Source organism: Engystomops pustulosus, chromosome 5, assembly GCF_040894005.1.
Source record: "Engystomops pustulosus chromosome 5, aEngPut4.maternal, whole genome shotgun sequence".
Classification (NCBI taxonomy): Eukaryota; Metazoa; Chordata; class Amphibia; order Anura; family Leptodactylidae; genus Engystomops; species Engystomops pustulosus.
Genome location: NC_092415.1, coordinates 139051910 through 139072678, shown reverse-complemented (window position 1 = coordinate 139072678; position 20769 = coordinate 139051910). Strand labels below are relative to the sequence as shown.

The window sequence follows — 20769 nt, the reverse complement described above, 5'->3', positions numbered from 1 at the left end:
AGAAACTTCATGTTCCAACATTGTTCAGTGCAATACTTGGCATTATGAATCAGAACTGGAGACAAGGGTTTGTTGTGTTCAACTATGGAAAATTATTCCAAACCATCCCAATAATGAAAAAATAATAATATTTTTATACATCTAAAATATCTAGGGTCAGGGTGCTTAAGAAACTTATTATTATATTAAGTTTTATTATATTAATTATTTATTATATACTAGAGCCCCCCTTTATAAAAATGTCCACAGCAGAGTCCTCCTATACAAAAATTTCAACAGCAGAGTCCCCCTTTAAAGAAATGTCCACATGGAATATATTTTTCTCTGACTGTTCTCTAGACTTATGCAATTAATAGTGTAAAAGGACAGATTTGTTTAAAGGAAATTGTGAAAATTCGTACAGAGCTTCGACCCTTCATGGATAACGATGATTAAGAGCTCCATATTGACCTATGCATATTGAATTGCATAGGTCTTCTTTTTTTGGATGTATATTGTTCTATAATAAATAAAGAAGGACTGCTTTTATATATAAAGAGTGCCTGAGCCTGTTTAAAATTTCAACCATACTTTGTAACCATTTTTAATATAGGTTGTCAGTATATTAAGCCAGAAGACCCCTTAAAGGGGTATTACAATCTGGGCATTTGCATTTAATGTTTTATTCATCTGCCATATACATACATTTATTACATTGATTGTTATTAAAAAATATGTAGCTTTGTTAAGATAATGGGGGTCATTTGCTAAGGGCCTGATTCGCGTTTTCCCGACGTGTTACCCGAAAATTTCCGATTTGCGCAGATTTTCCCTGTATTGCCCGGGGATTTTGGCACACGTGATCGGATTGTGGCGCATTGGCGCCGGCATGCACGCGACGGAAATCGGGGGGCGTGGCTGAATGAAAACCCGACAGATTCGGAAAAACCGCCGCATTTAAAAAAAAAAAAAAGTGTAGTGGAACTTGCACTTACCTTCACCAGGAATAGGCCGGTGTACTTCAGGGCATTCCAGCGGGCCTCGGGGAACTTCAGCGCAGCAGCGCCACCTGGTGGACGTCGGAGGAACTACCTTAGTGAATCCCGGCCGGACCCGAATCCACCGCACAGAACATGCCGCTGGATCGCGAATGGACTGGGTAAGTAAATCTGCCCCATTGTTCTATAAATGTAACTATGTTGTTCCTTAGAAGCTAGATAGTTGTAATTGGATATGACTAACACTGCACTCTTGCAGAGGTGGCCACACATGCACTATTCCAGGCCACCCGGACAACTGTGGGACTCCCAGGCATTTCATATGCAAAGATTATTTGTTTCTTTGTGCAATCACAACAGTAATTGCATCTAAGGAGAACAATCTTGTTTTTAAAGGACCATGTTTAGAGGAAATTATCTTCACACAGGATCATATTTTTTAAAAACATCCAATTGAAGAAATGTATGTTTATAGCAGATGAATTAATTTAAATGTGAATACCCCTTTAAGTCAGTCAACGTCCAACTGGTAATATTAATAATAATAATAATTCTTTATTTATATAGCGCACACAGATTACGCAGCACTGCACAAAGCATGACAAATTGGTCCCTGTCCCCAATGGGGCTCGCAATCTAAACAACCTAACAGTATGTTTTGGAGTGTGGGAGGAAACCAGAGGACCCAGAGAAAACCCACAAAAACACAGAGAGAACATACAAACTCTTTGCAGATGTTGACCTGCTTTGACCTGATTTGCTTTGCAGCAAATCCCCTAAGGGGATCTTGATTTGGTTGTTAGTAATATTGTAGTGGGTGTATACCGTATGTATTGGCCTACCTTATTGCTCATATGTCTGTAACAAACCAAATTGTTTATCATTAGTTCAGTAAATTTCCTGGAATTAAACTACATATTTTACTAATACAGACTGCTGAATGGATTCTACTTAAATTATGTATGGTAGCTTGAGGTTATCAGTTTGGCTTGGGATCACAGAGAAAATCTGGAGTCTTGACAGATTTTATTGCTTTGTTATGGGAGTGGTTTGTTTTTTGGTTTCTCTAATGAATGAACATGCTTGTGTCAGCAGATGTATGATTTACACATCAATTCCTTTCTGAGCTTTATTACTGTATGGCAACGTTCCTGGTTTAATAAAAGAATGTATTACATGTGTGAAATACTCTTAAAATAATACTGCAAAGTCACAGCAAAGGATATTTTTGCGTATTGTCCCAGTGCTAACAGCATTGAGAGTCTAGAAATGAGCAAAGATTTTTCATTTATATTGTGTGCATGTTTGTATAGACATAGCATTCAAGAAACATTTTTATAATTTAAATAATAAAAAAAACATTTTAAATGCTAACAGAATAGATAAAACATAAAAAATATTTAGTAAAATTGTCAAATTGCTAAAAATTCAGCTTTTTGTATTTTCAAACTTCTTTATATTCTGTCGTTTGGTGGCAAAAATCTGTGGAGGAGAGCATAACACTAAGGCGGGTGACACATGACCACAGTCCATTCATGCACCATGGACAATGCGTTGGCCAGGTTCCATAGAACAAACAAGGTGTATTGAGTAGGACTCGGTGCATTGTAGTGATTCATGATGCAAAGAGTTCCTTCTTCCCTGCAAAAAAGCAGGCCTGAACTGTAATCCAATTTATTCTAACCATAACTTGACTCCTGTTTTTTCTTTACCATAGTATGACTTCAGTGTGATCTTTGATACTAGCCACTTATCTGGAGAAGATGATGTGCTTCAGTTCCTTGTCACTGCCCAAAGGTAAATAAATATTAGATGTGAGTCACAATATCCAGGTTATTATAATGTGTATTGTACTCTTGTAATGAATGGTTACCTTATTTCAGATCCTTTTTTTATATCTGTATGGTGACCAAATATTTTCCTATTTATTAATTAAAGAAGACCTGTCAGCAGAATTTTACCCCTCACATCAGTAATACCTGCTGGTAAAGAGTTAAAGTCCTCCTCATATCACTTAAAATGATCTGTCACTGAGGCACTGTACCTCAATTAAAGACGGTTTTCTTATATGCAAATGAGTATACATGATTCAGCTTTAGAAGAGTCAAGTTTTCTCCAGGCTCCCAGTGAACAATGCAACAATGTGGGAGGCTGCAGGGCATCTCATTACTGTGGGAGGCTGCAGGGCATATTATTACTGTGGGAGGCTGCAGGGCATATCATTACTGATGGAGGTTGCAGGGCATATCATTACTGTGGAAGGCTGCAGTGCATATCAATACTGTTGGAGGCTACAGTGCATATCATTACTGTGGGAGGCTGCAGGGCATCTCATTACTGTGGGAGGCTGCAGGGCATCTCATTACTGTGGGAGGCTGCAGGGCATATCATTACTGTGGAAGGCTGCAGTGCATATCATTACTGTGGGAGACTGCAGGGCATTTCATTACTGTTGGAGGCTGCAGTGCATATCATTACTGTGGGAGGCTGCAGGGCATCTCATTACTGTGGGAGGCTGCAGGGCATCTCATTACTGTGGGAGGCTGCAGGGCATATCATTACTGTGGGAGGCTGCAGGGCATATCATTACTGTGGAAGGCTGCAGTGCATATCATTACTGTGGGAGACTGCAGGGCATTTCATTACTGTTGGAGGCTGCAGGGCATATCATTACTGTGGGAGGCTGCAGTGCATATCATTACTGTTGGAGGCTGCAGGGCATATCATTACTGTGGGAGGCTGCAGTGCATCTCATTACTGTGGGAGGCTGCAGTGCATCTCATTACTGTGGGAGGCTGCAGTGCATATCATTACTGTGGGAGGCTGCAGGGCATATCATTACTGTGGAAGGCTGCAGTGCATATCATTACTGTGGGAGGCTGCAGTGCATATCATTACTGTTGGAGGCTGCAGGGCATATCATTACTGTGGGAGGCTGCAGTGCATCTCATTACTGTAGGAGGCTGCAGTGCATATCATTACTGTTGGAGGCTGCAGTGCATATCATTACTGTGGGAGACTGCAGGGCATATCATTACTGTTGGAGGCTGCAGGGCATATCATTATTGTGGGAGGCTGCAGTGCATCTCATTACTGTGGGAGCCTGCAGTGCATATCATTACTGTTGGAGGCTGCAGTGCATATCATTACTGTGGGAGGCTGCAGTGCATATCATTACTGGGGAGGCAGTGACCAATACATTTCCCGCCCTAGGCTTTTACTGAAGTCAATAAAATTAGGTGGGTTGGCTTATACTTGAGTATATACAGGAAGTGTATATAGGTAAATTACCAAATATCCTGCCCCCCCACTTACACACGCATCATGAAACAAATGAAGCAAAATAGCCAAACATTTAAAGGGGTTGAAACTGTTAACATACTTGCTTCAATATGCAGTATGTTAATCATATATTGAGATTTAATAACATTTATCAGCAGTGTAAAACGCTGAAGTACATATTTGGATAATTGCTGCTGTTTTACAAACATTCTCAGTCCCCATTCCAGTCCCTTAAATTGTGTATGCATTCCTTTGTGCACTTCTTTTAATGGGTCTATGGGGGGTCATTTATCTTTAGTAAGGACATTTTTTTTTTTTGCTTTTTCTGGGTTTTTAGCATGTTTCTTTAATCTTAGAGAGTGATATATCAGCCATGTGTGTCTGCTGGTTTTTTACAGCTTTTTTTTTAAATGTTGAACAAAAATCTCAAACGTTGTCTCAAATATGCAAATGCACCAGAAAGTCACAAATATAAGAGAAAAAAAAGCCTAAGATAAATGACCCCCCCAACATGTGATTGTCGATGATACTTGATACATACGTAAAATGGTAGTGACATGAAATAATTGTTTTATTCAATCTCCCTCTCCTCCAGTGGAAACATTGAACGACCAGAAACTTTACATGACAACACCCTCATTCTGGCTGTGCCCCTAAAGCATGAAGTGGACTTGTCAGTAACGGGGTAAGGGACAACCTACCATCTTATTCTACAGAAAGGAAGTGTACAGTTTTTATCCCAGTGGAAAATCACATTCTTTTCATGTTTATATATCAAACTTTCCGGCACCAGCTTTCATCCAGACTCAGTTCTCAGGCTGTAAAAACAGGATATATTACAGTTACCGTTAATGCCAAGTCCAGAACTCTTTCCTATAAGAATAAAACATCTATTTAGTTAGTGTTAATATAAGTGTTTAACATTTAGAGAGTGCACAATATTTCATCACAAAAGTAGTAACATCAGAAAAAACCCAGATCAGCATTTCCCTACTGCTTTATGGATGTTGTAGTGGGATATAGAAACGTATACATATGTATATATTCTATTATAAATACCGTATATACTTGCATGGGGATTGTCATGGGAAACGTATCATAAGTCTGGCTTTCAGCACCTTTTTTTTCTCGCTTTTCTGCTGGACAGATATATCTTAGTGTTTTTCCTTTATTGATATATGTGGCATTTGAAGAGTTAATGTCTTTAGTGAATTTCTGATTTTTTAAAACAAAATTTTCAAACAGCTCTAAGCTACTTTCTACTCCTGAAGAAGGAAACTTTTGGACGTGTAATTGTCGCCGCTGGAGACTCCTGGTGGATCGACTCAATGAATTCTTGGTTAAAAGACTTTGTTTTAATTGTATTAGCACATCTGTACATCGATAAAACCAAGCACCTTTCGGTGCCACAGGAACTACATTTTTCATGCCCCTGTGAATTTGTTGTCCCACCTACAAAGGTTTTAGAGAGACAGCAACTTCACTGTATTCTGCAAAGATTGCGCAGACTGCTACTTAGCCGGCTTATCCCGCTGTAGCAACACGCATGTGTGAGACAGACGGTGATGTTGGTGGTGCAGATAGGTGCTCTGCAGAGCACCTTAGACTAGTTTCCATATTATACAAAAGGGATTTTTTTAAATAATCCATCTGTTCCTCGCTAATAAAAGAAGATTACTGCACTGGGGGATGGTACAAGGAGGTGAGTACTAATCATCTATTATCAGTGATACTAATAGCAATGGTCCTTTAATAACATGAAATGTGTGACTGCAATGCACAGCAGATATTTATTTGACCATTTTTTTATTGTTTTATTCAGGACTGTGTCCCCTTCTTCCTTTGTGTATGGAGATACAGTGGAGGCTTCAAACTTCATTCTGCTCCAGGACCTAGAATGTCATTTCCAACCTCTTAATTTCACATTTCAGGTTTGCTTCATTTTCTATTTTAGAAATGGTTGTCACATACAGAATGTATATGAGCCTACTTGAGCTCACTGTGAATAAGGGTTAAATGTAACTGCTTTCCATCCAAACATATACCTAACAACTTGATATTGTATATTTTGTTGAAGTTGATAAAAACATGGCACAAGAAGAGTGTGGACATTACATTTTCTCAATGAGAAAATAATGAGCATGTTATATTTTTAGAATCTTGCGATTTTGTAATGAATTGGTTTCATCACAATATGAAAAAATTGCAGTTAAAACTAAAGCTCAACTTGCTTCTCCTCAGCAAAGGTTTTTTTTTTCTCATCAGTGATTTTTCACTGAATCCGTTTTGGCCTATGGACACATACAGGTTTTCTCTTCCTGGCCTCAGTGATTTTTCACTCTTAGGCCCCTTCCACAATCGCGTTGCATTTCACGTCAGAGTTTGATCAGGGTGCGATCAGGGTTTGGTCAGTGAAAAACGCACATTTTGCATCAGAGTGCAATCAGTTTTCAGTCAGAGTTTGTTCAGTGTCTCAGTTTTTCACACGCGTTTTCAATGCAATTTCAAAGCGTTTTTCACGCGCAGAAAATGCGAGTGCAATGGACTCAGGACTGAGCTCTATCTTTTCTATGGCAATTGATGCGTGAAAAACGCATTGCACTTGCAAGTGTCTCAGGCCCCTTTCACACTTGCGTTTTTCACGCGAGTTTTCTGCGCGTGCTTTTGACGCGCAGAACTTGCATTGCACTCTGACCCATTGTAACCAATGGGTCTTTTCAGACTTGCATTTTTTTTCACGCACACACGTGAAAAACGCACCATACAAGTCTATGGAGATGCATCAAAAACGCATTGCACTCTGAGACACACGCAAGTGCAATGCGTTTTTCACGCATCAATTGCCATAGAAAAGATAGAGCTCAGTCCTGAGTCCATTTCACGCGCATTTTCTGACTAAACTCTGACTGAAAACTGATTGCACTCTGATGAAATGTGCGTTTTTCACTGAACAAACCCTGATCCCACCCTGATCAGACTCTGACGTGATCTGCAACGCAAGTGTGGAAGGGGCCTCAGAGTGTGATGCGTTTTTGATGCATCTCCATAGACTTGTATGTTTTTCACGCACATGACTTGCAAAAGTAGAGCATGTCGAGATTTAAAATGTGCGTGTGCGTGAAAAAAAATGCAAGTCTGAAAAGACCCATTGATTACAATGGGTCAGAGTGCAATGCAAGTTCTGCGCTTCAAAAGCATGCGCAGAAAACGCGCGTGAAAAACGCAAGTGTGAAAGGGGACTTACTGAACCATTCCTTTCAATGGGATTTTTCACACTTCAGTTTTTTCGATTGATCCACTGTTGTCAGTGAACACAAATAGAACAGGTTCTACACTGTTAACTGAACCGTGAAAAAAATTGAATTGTGAAAAAGCCCATTGAAAGGAATGGGTCAGTAAGACATCACTGAAGCCAGGAAGAGGAAACCAATCTGTGTGTGTCCATAAGCCAAAATGGGTTCAGTGAAAAATCACTGATGTGAAAAAACTGGCAATGTGAAACCACACTAAGTCACATGTTTGAAAACGCATTGCTACAGTGGAGGAGAGGTGATTTGCCTAATTACATTACTGTTAACATTTGCATTTACACAACACAGAGTAAATGTGATGTTAACACATGTGTTATGTTGACAAATGTGTTAACAATACGCTGACATCACGTTTACTTTGCGTTTTGTAAATGCAAATGTTGACAGTAATGTTATTAGGCAAATCACCTCTCCTCAGCTGTAGTAATGCATTTCAAAGCGCAATGAAAACGGAACCAAAATGCAACATGTGCCCTCAGGCTGTAGCAGTTGCTGTGGCATGTGTGGGAGGACTTATATATAAGTCACATGCCCTACAATGTTTAATTCTGATATACCGTATATACTCAAGTAAAAGCCAACCCGAGTAAAAGCCGAGACCCCTAATTTTAACACAAAAAACTGAGAAAACATATTGACTCTGGTATAAGCCTTGTATATAGCTTGCCAACTCATGACCCCAGTATATAGCCAGAAGCTCCTTGCTTCTAGTATATAGACAGCCAGCTCATGCCCCCAGTGTACAGCCAGCCCTTTGTCCCCAAGATATATCCTGCAGCCCATCACCCCAGTATATAGCCTGCAGCCCATGCCCCCAGCATGTAGCCTGCAGACCCTGCCCCTGAGTATATAGGCAGTAGCCCTCTTCCCCCAGTATAAAGCCAGCCAACCCCTGCCCCCAGTATATAGCCAGCAGCCCCTTCTTCCCCAGTATAAAGCCAGCAGGCCCTGTCCCCCCAGTATATAGCCAGCCAACCCCTGTCCCCCCCAGTATTTAGCCAGCAGCCCATGTTCCCCAGTATATAGCCTGTAGCTCCTGTCTCCCCAGTATAAAGCCTGCAGTGACTGCCCCCAGTATATAGCCTGTAAGAAAAAAAAGTGTACTCACCTTTCCATGCCCGCAAGTCCTCTTTTTTCCATCGATGTCGGGATCAGCTCCGTGTCCCCGTGCAGTCCATCTCAGGCATCATGACATCAGCCGCTTGCTGACATCATAGTGTGTGCCGATAGCAGCAGATGTGTTTCTCTCATGAAAATCATCTGTATGTAAAAGACATCTTTAACTTGTTTTAAAGCCACACTTTTTTAAGCACTTTAATAAAGTATATATATATATATATATATATATATATATATATATAATAGCATCAGTTAAGACTGGAGAGAAGGCATGGAAACGTGTCCAATGTTTATGCACTGTTACCAAACAGTAGTGACCACAGGAATTTTTTCCCAGCACTGGAAGGAGATGTAGGAATTGGAGCATATGTTCAATCTTCACAAATAGAAAGCCCGTGCCAAACAACTGCTATAAAAAAGATATACAAAAAATATTTTTTGTCATTGGGGAGTTTTGTCACTACTTTTCTTCAAAAGGTTAGAACCAAAAAGTCACAGATTTTTGCCCAATGCGGTTGTTACACACTTTTTTGCGACTTTTCCACATTTACACCACAACTTGTGGTACACAAACTTGTGGATTTGTTGTATTTATCTTTACAAATCCTGCTGTTTATAAGTAAGATATATTTTCCTACTGGGACTTTTTTTTAAAAATCACAAATGCTAGACAGCGATGACCTGTCTAACTGTGCCACCCTGAAAAAAATTTCATTTTAAAGAGTAATGTAAAAATGCTGTAAACATTTTGGATTTAAAATGTCTTATTTAGAAACATCAAAAGTTGTGAAAATGTGGACAAACGGACAAAACAACTGACTGCAAAATTTATTTTTGGGAAAGACATTTTTAAACCAAAAAAAACTTGCTGGGGACTTGTCTATCACTTGCAATATGCAGACTATATCACGAAAAACATTAAACAAATGGGGAGATTTATCGAACAGCCATCTGTGAGGGTGCGTTCACACGTTGCAGTTAAAACTGCATCACAATCAGCTTTGATGTGGTATTAGGTGCAGTTTTGTCAATTGAACAGGTGAAAGGCCCCTTCCACACTAGCGAGTGTGATGCGATGAACTCGCATCACACTCGCAACGCAAGCTGCCGGGAACGCACGGCCCGAACGCTGCACCGCGGGAGTGAACTGACATGCTGAGTTCACTCCCGCGGTGCAGCGTTCGGGCCGTGCGTTCCCGGCAGCTTGCGTTGCGAGTGTGATGCGAGTTCATCGCATCACACTCGCTAGTGTGGAAGGGGCCAAAGACATGAACTGAATGGGTGAATTTGATTTTAAAGGGGAAACCTGCTCCACAAATGTCATTCACTCGTTCAGTTCATGTATTTCACCTGTTCAATTGACAAAACTGCACCTAAAACCACCTTAAAGCTGATTGCGATGCAGTTTTAACTGCAACGTGTGAACGCACCCTAAGACTTTCTGGTGCAAAAATTAGCTTTTTTTAAAGTTGCATCTTTCACACCAGGGAGCAATGTTAGACTTAGGCCCCTTCCACACTTGCTTTGCAGATCGCGTCAGAGTCTGATCAGGGTGCGATCAGGGTTTGGTGAGTGAAAAACTGACATTTTGCATCAGAATTCAATCAGTTTTCAGTCAGAGTTTGTTCAGTGTCTCAGTTTTCAATTTTCAATGCAATTTCAATGCGTTTCTCACGCTCAGGTAATGCACGTGAAAAGGACTCAGGACTTAGCTCTATCTTTTCTATGCCAATTGATGCGTGAAAAACACATTGCACTTGCATTGGACTTGCAGGTGTCTCAGAGTGCAATGCATTTTTGATGTATCTCCATAGACTTGTATGGTGTGTTTTTCACGCGCGTGACTTGCAAAAGTTGAGCATGCTGAGATTTAAACGTGCGTTAAAAAAAACATGCATGTGTGCGTGCGTGAAAAAAAATGCAAGTCTGAAAAGACCCATTGGTTACAGTGGGTCAGAGTGCTATGCAAGTTCTGCGCGTCAAAAGCATGCGCAGAAAACACACGTGAAAAACGCAAGTGTGAAAGGGGCCTAATAGGCACAGGTGCAAATCAACACAAGGAGAATCCACTAAAAACAAATTAGACTAAGGCCGGCGGAACATGTGGTGTTTTGAACCTTTTTTTTGGCCGTTTTTAAGCAGTCCGTTATAAAACGCATCTGTTTTTTAAAACGCATCCGTTTTTTACCGGTTTTACCAATTATCTTAATTAAAACGGGTCAAAAACAGATTTGTTTTCAAAAAACGGATGCGTTTTTTCAAAATCACCTGCGTTTTATAACGCATGCGTTTTTTTAACGAACTGCTTAAAAACGGCCCAAAAAGGGGTTTAAAAAAGGCACATGTGCCGCCAGCCTTAGGGTGATGCCACACATGCCGTTTTTGGTCCGTTTTAGAGCATGAGTTTTCAGTCCATTTTTAAACAGACTGAAGACGCATGCTTTAAAATGGTCCAAAAAAGTGACGTGTGGCATTACCCCAAGTGTAAAGGTGTCTGACATGCCCATTGGGTTGTATGAGATTTATTTTGGGTATTTGGGTATTTTTTGGATACCTGACTTTCATGAGATATGTTCTCTATTGAGCCTGTTTGTATGCGTTCATTTCCATCCTATTCTTTTATGCAGCAATATTAGAAACAATGGCCTCTCAACATGTTTTTATTGTTACATAATAAAAGGGAGGCGGATGCATGAATTACTAGCTATTACTTACAAATGACCAGAATCTGTGAGTATAATAGGTAGGAATGCCAGGAATTTGGATGTGTTTGGTCAAAACCATATGTGCTGTATGCCCCCTGCAATATATTACCTAAAATACAATACAATTGACTGTTGTTTTGGAAGTTATAAAACATCTGGATTCTTCTTCAGAGAATGAAGAAAAGAGGTACCAATGAGAAGAATGATAATCTTTTAGACTGATATTTGTTCCTTTATCATTAGTGCTCACTTTAGACTTGGGGCTGTCGAATTATATTTTCATCAAGCACACTGACATACTAGTATGTGCCCCCTCTAGCAGGATCTTCTCTTCCTATGCAAATGAGTCTAAGGGGCTCCAGTCTCCATTAACACCTATGGAACCCGGAGCCCCTCAGACTAGGTTGTATAATTTTAAAAGGCTTTTTTTTTCTTGTAAAAAAAATAGGACATAAGAAGCTAAAAGAGGGATCACACACCAGTATGTCAGTGTGCTTGGTTAGCAGTGGTTGATCCTGGTAGTAGATGCCCTTTAAATAATTAATGTTATTGGATAAAAACAGTAAAATAATACAGTTCTTTACATTTCAGAAACTAGTGTATAGGATGTAATTCAAAATATGAGACTGTATACTCAGCAGGGCTGGGACTAGACAATTTAGTGCTCTTAGGCAGACAAGCAAAAGTGTGCATCCCCCACCACAGACATACACTGTAAAATCACAGCTAAGAATCAGCTGGCCGATACTGAGGAGAAAAATAAAATGGTGCCCTCTCCCCATTACAAATCACAAGAAAGAAATAGGCCAGCTCGTAATGGATTATATACAGTTAGGACCTACCAGCAATAAATGTAGCAAACATAAAAAGCGAATGTTGTCATAGGTGCTCCTGCGACCCACGTCCCGGGTCACAGGCTCTGTGCCCCTGGACTCCCTCTGCAGCCTCACTTACCTTCCCTTCCCGTGTGTCCCAACCTCCTAGTGCGCTGGCTCTGTAAGATTTACTGGGCCAGCGCGCCGATAATTGGCGCTGGCCGGCCGCTTGCCCTTATAAATTGCCAGCCCCTTCCTGTGTCCCCTGCCGGTGCTTCTTGCCTTTGAGAAAGCTTTCCAATTGTTACCCTGTGCTTTTATAGTGAGTTCCCATTGTGACCTCGATTACGTCCCTGACTTTGCACCACAGCAACCAGCCCTGACCTTCTGCCTTGTTCCTGACTCCGATTCTGTGCCGTCTGTCCTGAACTCCTGCCTGTCCACGACTCCGTCTCTGCCTTACGATTCTGTACCTCACCTTGGCCACCACCGCACCATCGCAACACAGTCGTGCTTGTGTTGCGATCTGGTGGTATCCCCCTGCAGCAAGTCCAACCTGCTTTGAGGCAGGCTCTGTTGAAAACCAGGTGCCACTTAGACTCCACTTCCAGGTGTCGGCTTAAGTAGTGGGTTCACTACTCCTGATCCTGACAGTAGCAAAAACATAAATACATGCCATTAACGATTATATTAAACACATACGTACCTGCAGTGACTATGCAATGAATATATATAACAGAAATAAATATATCCTGCACATATAAATATATACCAGCAATGAATATAACACTCACATAAATATACAGGCAGCCCCCCTGGGTACATACAAGAATGGTTCTGTAGGTATGTACTTAATTTGAATTTGTCCAAACAGGTATATTTTATAATTGTAGCTCTAGACAAACTTTTTTTTTCCTTGTGACAATTGGACTTTCAACATTTTGTTCTGTCATGGGAACAAGGATTATCAATAAAGTTTCATTACAGACACCTTACAACTGATTATTGCGCCCTCTGCGCAATGAATTGAGTTCTCGCACAGTGATTGTATGTTTAAGCTACAAGTTTACAGTGGCCGAAATAGGTCAGATTTTTTAACTCTGAAAAAACACAAAAGAACCCCTACAGGCTCGTATTGTATATGACAATAGGTCAGATTTATCAAAAGAGCCTTACTGTTATACAGTGCAGTGTTACAGACATTTTTATACTGTGCCAGATTTATCAAAGTGTCTGAAGTTGGGTGATAAATCTGGATTAGTTTTAGACAAAGGCTCAGTTCACATTTGCGTTTGGCAGGCCTCCCCTTCTGCTATAAAATAGTGGAACGGAAGAATAAACGGATTAGTAACGGTAGGCAAACTTCCTTACATTGAAGTCAATGGAGAACAGAAGGGAAACGGAGTGAAATTGCAGGTGTAACAAAAACTTCCAACACAGGTATGAACTGAGCCTAGGACACTGAACGATAAAGTGTTTTGTACTTTTTATGTTTTCTTCTAGTGTACACTGTTGTAATGTGTACTCTTTTTTCTTCCTTTGTATATAGATTTCTTGGCTTGCATTTTATTATTTTGTTTAAGACCGTCTAGTCAAAGTTTGCACCTCATATTGTTCTATGTGTAAAGCTTTTGTAGCATTTGGGCTGAGAATATTCCCTATTTATGTGCATGTAATCTATTGTTCCAGGTTTACAATGCTGGCCCTAGTACTTTGCCTGGATGTTCTATTAAAATCTTGTTTCCTAATCACCTTTCTGCTTCTGGAGCTGAGACATTTCTTATCCAGGACATTACAGTAAGTATAGTATAATTTTCCGTGTTTGTAACTTTTTTTTTTTTTTTTTGTACGTTCAGTACTATAATACAGTCGTAAACCGCTATACAATGATGTTGTTCAATAAACCCACATTTTGGAAACTTTACTATAATATATCTGTCTGAAAAAATATAAATTATGATAAAAAATATATATATATATACATATATATATATTTTTTTTTGTAGCTCCCAAACTCTTGCCTATTTTACCTGTAAGGTGTCTGTTTTGCTGCTGCCAGAATGTAACTGATGCAGCCAATCAGGGCAGACAATCTTAGAGATTCACAATCTCAACTATCTGCACAAATTGTGGATTGCCAAAAGTAAATCTGCATCAGATACGCATGGTTCTAATGTGCTTTTTGGATGCAGATTTGCATGGGGTTTTTTCCAACATAAGCTTTTCTTACTTTTTTTTTCACCTTATCTGATATCATTTCAAGTAAATATCTGTATTCCAAATTTCATTCACTTGAATTCTACTGTAGTAGGGTGGCTTAGTGGTTAGCATTACTGCCTTGCAGCGCTGGGGACCTGGGTTCAAGTCCCACGGTCAGCATATCCTAAGAGTTTGTATATTCTCTCCCTGTTTGCGTGGGTTTTCTTCCACACTCCAAAAACATACTGGTAGGTTTATTAGATTGTGAGCCCCTTTGGAGACAGGGACAGGTTTAGCAAGCTCTTTAAGCACTGCATAATCTGTGTGTGTGCTATATAAAATAAAGCAATTATAATTATATTATGCTGCAAATTTTCCGCAACAAAATCTGCATGGAAAATCTGCTAGTAATCCACAGCATGTGCATTACAAATCAACAAAATCCATGAAGTTTTATTCTTGGGGTTGAGAACCAAAATCAGAGAATGTGTAGCCATATTGCCCCCTTTATTTTGTACAACCGAAGTAACTAATATCAGTGACTGTTCTTGTGACAGGTTCCTTTTAAAGGCTGTGCTATTACTGAAGAATGTTTTTGTCTCACACAGCCTTTATGCTTTTGTTACACTAAACTGCAGTCATGCAAATGTATAAGTTATACCATATTGTGTTCTGAGCATATTTTGAACAGATGGTACAGTAATATATTGTGGTTATTAATGCTTTTTATTAAAATTGCATGTGCACTGTGTGAGATGTTTTTCGACACTCTCATCTGTCTGCATGCAATTTACCTGCTGTTTCTTTTTAAGTGTTTTGCTGTTTCGTTTGACAACTGGCTTTGAAAGAAAGCAAATGTAAAAGTATAACTAAAGTATAAATACTCTACGTTGGAAGCAGGAATATCTCTGATGTGTATCAGTGGCCTCTTTTTTTAGGCATTATAAGGTCTCTTGGAAAATATCTTAACAAGGGATTAGTTATGGGAAAGAAGCCAAAGTTTTAGATGTCTAAAAGGAATCTGTGTGTATCTGTATTGATTAAAACAGCTTGCAGTGTTTACAAGAAGACAGTTTAGCAGCCATATCTCATTTTAACCCACTGGTAGTTTTAAAGGAAACCTACCATCACTTTTCAGGTAGATCCGGTGGCAGGTTCCTTTATTTAAGGGCAGCCTGATAGTTTTTTTAATGAAATCTGTTAATTCCCCAGATATGTATAAAAAGTTTATTTTATAAAAATGCTTATTTTCTTTGAAGGCTATAGGGACGTGGAGTAGCCGCAGCGTGGAGTAGGAGCTGTGGCTACTCCACGCCCCAGAAGTCTCTTTCAATACCTCTTACAGGCAGTCTTCGGTGCGCAGCTCAATGTAGCTGCAGTGTCAGCTAGAGTTCTGTGCATGCGCAGTAGCTCGGGTTTAGCAGATTAGGTAGCATGGCTACATCGAGCTGCTCACTGAAGACTGCCTGTAGGAGGTATTAAAAGGCTACTGCGGTGTGGAGTAGCCGCAGCTCCCACTCAACAATGCAGCTACTCCACACCCCAGTAGCCTCCAAAGAAAATTTCCCAGGATGGCTCATACCCTATCAAAGTTGCCTCTAAGGTTGATTTCAATATGTTCTGTAGCTAATGTTGGTCCAGGGATGAGGTTACAAAGTAGAGGATGGTATGATGGGGCACCCTGTCATAGCTGCTGCTCATTTATGTTAACCAAGGAAAGATGCTTAGTTTTACCTTAGGTAAACCAGCTTGCACCATATCATGTGCCTGCTGGGAAACCACAAAAGTGGTGTGAATGTGGTGGCTTATTTGACTGGTGTCACAGGTCCATTAAAAATGACACAAGTTATGACTTGAAAACCCCTTTAAGTGAATGTCTAAGCTTGGATACTGCGCAGAGAACAGAGCTGTGGTTTCAGACCACCTCCCAGGCATTAAAGAGAAATGATCATCAAGTTTTTATCAGTGCAGTTCTGATAGCTGTCCTGAAAACTAGGGTGTGAATATTAGAATTTCAGAATTATCAAATGCAGGATTTCAAGCATTTTGCTGTTTGGTAGATTGCTTTTGTTATGACTTATTTATTGTAAGAACTATTTCAACTATACTAGAATTCTTGCTGTCAATAATTAAAGGTGAACTACAAGACATGCAAATAGTTTTCATTCAATTGGAACTGGAGCCCTCCTAGGTGTGTGTGCTGGTATACACTATATACACTGATTTATTTGGAAATATTGCATTATGTAAATAAATAATCTGACCACCGTTTATCGAGCAGTCTTAGGCTGCATTCACACCAGCATATGCCAGCTGGGCATACGTTCATCAGGAAGGAGAGGAGGAGTGGTAACCCCCACCTCTCTCCATAGCGATTCGCGGCTTCATACCGCGCCAGGCGCCCATTGCCGGCCTATGGGGGACATATATATGGCGGCCATCTACCAATGATATTATGGTATTACATGTCATATCTTTTGTTTCAGAGGGAGATAAACTGCTTCTAGTGGTGTATGGCTGCAGCTAATACCGCACCATGGATTTCAGACTAAGGAAGCCAACAAAATAGATATTAGGCAGTTGGATAAATATTTCATAGTGGTGTTTGGTATTACTAGGTTTGAAAATTCATGCTGGCAAATGTGCTGGGCAGATCTTCTTCTCAAGAGACCACTGGAAGAAGATATGACATAATTAGGAATTATGTCCCCAACTTCCCAGATTGATCCAGGTTTAGCCATGCCCCTCCCACATGACAAAGGGGGTAGATTAGATGGTTATTCAAAAAGAGCATGCCAGCATTCACTCAGGATCAGTTTCAAGTTTTGCAGAGCTGTCCAAGCTGTTATGGTTCTCCTCCAGGGATATCTTTGCCAATGTAATAAGCAGACTGTTTTTCCTTATTTTACCCCTTTTTAGTTTTATTGCTTTGCTTTTATGTTTGTCTGTTTGTTTCATCATTTTTGTAACATATGAGCATTGTTCCTTTTTCATATGAAATTATCCTTTAATAGCTGTGCTCCTTGTTGCTAGATTCGTTCCTTTACCTTTGGAGAGGTGAATTACCACTAAGCCATCTTACTCTGTGAGTGTCTGTGTGTTAACAGTTAGCAATAAGCAGTATTTGTGCAGGTGAATTGTACAGCACCTAGAAGAGTGTGTATCTCGATGTATGTTTGCGGTCCTAGTGTAGGCATCTGTAAGCCATAATTACAGGTGGTGGCAGCTGTAATATGTGTATGAAATAAGTGTGTGACTGTATTGGTGAGCAGAGTGACCCTGTGCGGTAGCATTCCATAAGCAAGTAAGTGGTAGGGGGTACATAGTGTGGCTGTGCTGGTCTGCTAATGGATTAGAACTTAGCATAAAGACGCCATCTTGTCTTGTCTTGTTTTGGGGGGGCTATATGTGCTAAGTGTGAGACTGTCAAGTACAAATGCACCCTGTGATCTAATTCGAGAGTGGGAGGTTTATCCCAAATATGAAATATGGGAGGCCATATTCACATAAACGTCCATTGTTCTGCTCCATTGTTCAGAATGCCTGTGTTAATAACTTATCATACTTGGTTCATGTTGGTGAAATGAAGCAGGGTGCAGTAACTGTTCTAGCTCCTAGTGGTATCATGGTGTTCTGCTGACTGGAAATGTAATAACTACTTATAGTAAAGCTACACTGCACTCGTTCGCACAACAGAGTACCAAAGAATCCTCTGTTGGGCCCAGGCTTTAATACAGAATAATGAGTATCCAAGATCCGGTGGAAGATAAACACATTTGGATGTGAATGGAGCAGACACTTGCCACAATGGTCTATTTCTTATAGGAGGATTCAAAAACATTATGGTGATATCCTATTAATGAAACATCTTATATGGGAATTTTGTGGATGGAGGGGGCCCTAAAGATCACCACCTCTGGTAGGCCCATCATACCAAAGTCTGACACCAACTCAACAATGCAACCCATTTCTCTTTCAGATTACACAAGAAAAAGCACAGTGTTCATTCCACAAAAATCCAGCACCATGTGTGATCCCACAAGAGAAGGAAAACATCTTTCATACCATATTTTCATTCTTTAAAAAATCAGGACGAAAAGTTTTGGTAAGTACTTTAGAGAACATTTTCAGCAATTCCTGACTGAATTTTGACTACATTTGGCATCAAGAAATAGATCATTTGTCCATCTGACTCTATTACTATACTGGACTTCCATGCCTCACTTCAATCCAGGGGTGGGATTCAAATTTTAAACAGGTCCCCTAAATTCTCTGTTCTGTGTGTGGTGATACCTACTCTGATTATCTGGTTAGGCAGAGATATATTATTGGTTATGGACGGCTTTGTAAGTCGTGGTTAGTATTTTAACCTGACTTTTCTGTGCAATGGGTAACCAGTGGAGAGACTGGCAGAAAGGCAGAGGGAAAGCGACGAAAGACATGGATTAGCTGGAGTTAAAGGGGTTGGTCACTTTCACATTACATGCTTATAAATGTGCTCACAAGATTTAATTAAAGTAATTACAACCTCCGGTATCAGTTGCAAGTGATAAACTGACACACCCGTTATCTTTTTCCTGGCCCTGAGTCCTGGATTAGTTCTGCGCATGCACTTGGTTTTAGAGCTGGGCCTCCGCTCACGGGGACACAACTGTGAACGCTCGTAGCAGAAGACAAGCTGCATCGCAGGAGCGTGCCCTGGACGGGAGAAACATCACGTGTTTCTCCTGTCCGGGGGTCAACCCAGATGTTCAGCATGGAAAAGAAAAAATAAGATGAAGATGAGGATGCTGAATTAAGTAGGAAGGTAAGTGACAAAAATCATTGTTAGCCTGCCCCAAAGCCGCAAAAGAAAATGGGATTAAAGTGGCCAACCCCTTTAAGGATGAATTGAAAAGGTATTGGAGTTAGCTGGGAGACTGCAGAGAAAAATATTTCAGTACTCCATACGAGAGATGATTAGGGCATGTACTAGCAATTTTGTAGACTCTGAATTGAGGAAGGATCATATAAGAGAGATGTATTTGAGATGAGGCAGCAGGTTGTAGAAAGGCGTAGATGTAAGTCTTAAAAGATAAAGCAAAGTCAAAGATGACTCCAAGTAAGTGGTCTTCAGGTGGAGGAAAGATTAGGAGCTCCATTTTGTCCACGTTGAGTTTTAGAAAACAGGAAGAAAATGGCTGATATTGAGGAGGATATGGCTGATACTGACACTCTGGAATACTGGCTAGAAGAGAAGTGATATCTGGACCAGACATACAGATATGTGTGTCATCTGCATAATTGTGGTATTGAAAGCTGTGGAACTGTCTTAGGGGTGTAGATGGAGAAGAGTAGGGGTCCCTGGACAGAGCCTTGTGGGATCCCAACAAAGAGGGAGTGAGGTGAAAAGGATGTATGGAATCAACTCTGAATATCCAGTTGTAGAGTTATACCAGGTCAATGATGCCAAGGGAATATAGGCCCACATTTTGTGCAGTTTGCCTGTGGAATGTGCAGGGTGCGCCAGATGCATGAACTTTTTACACGGTCTTCATGAATTTGGCGCTCCCTGCTCCAGCAGAATTCACCATTATTATTTTTTTGGTGCACTTTGTTCATGCTGCAGAATTGTGGCGCACGGTCCGACAAAGCACTAACACATTTGTCTTGTCGGATACAGTGCAGCCGCAACACAAAACTGGTGCAGACACATTATAAATACACGTGCAAACAGTTTGCACATTCTTTCTAGTCAACACCTATAAAAAATACTGAGAAACAGACATATATATCTAAGCCTAGAATAGACCCCAGGATTTCAACACTAAATAATGTACCCAACCAAAGAAATCCAAGATAGCACACAAATATTTGTCAGTAAAAGCATATGTTGATTAGATAACAAATCTAAAACCACATAATAACACACAGAAACAACACACAGAAAATAAAGGGCCCACAAAAGGTCACAATGTATACGATCAAATTATACGTGAAGACTCAATCCAACTACACTGAATCCAATAGCCAAATACCCTAGTAAAATATCAGTAGAAATTCTGCTTGGTAAACTAAATCAAACAGAGCTGAGCAAGGGAGCAGTATGAAAGAATATATATACAGACCAAAGGAGCTGATCCTTGACACGTGTTTTGCGTAGGGCGCTTTGTCAAGTGTGCCTTTTTTCATGTGGTTTTAGTTTTGTTATCTATTAAACATATGCTTTTACTGACTTGTCTGACCTGTCTTGTATTTCTTTGGCTGGTTGCATTCTTTCTTGAGCAAAGTCAGAATAGTGTCTGCAGCAGGAGAGAATGGTCAACAGTGCCAAAGGCAGAGGACAGATAAAGAAGGAGAGCAGAGTAGTGGTGTTTTGCCT

General features: G+C 40.3%; 1 protein-coding gene across 2 annotated transcripts in view; it reads left to right on the top strand.

The window, feature by feature from the left end:
- ITGA9 (integrin subunit alpha 9) overlaps window positions 1–20769 on the top strand; it is a 262270-nt gene that overhangs the window by 209285 nt on the left and 32216 nt on the right. For both annotated transcript variants that reach the window (XM_072153171.1, XM_072153172.1), the window contains 5 exons: window positions 2695–2774; window positions 4855–4944; window positions 6082–6190; window positions 13899–14006; window positions 18388–18513. In XM_072153171.1, the coding sequence (XP_072009272.1) occupies window positions 2695–2774; window positions 4855–4944; window positions 6082–6190; window positions 13899–14006; window positions 18388–18513 (513 nt within the window). The remainder of the gene's footprint in view (window positions 1–2694; window positions 2775–4854; window positions 4945–6081; window positions 6191–13898; window positions 14007–18387; window positions 18514–20769) is intronic.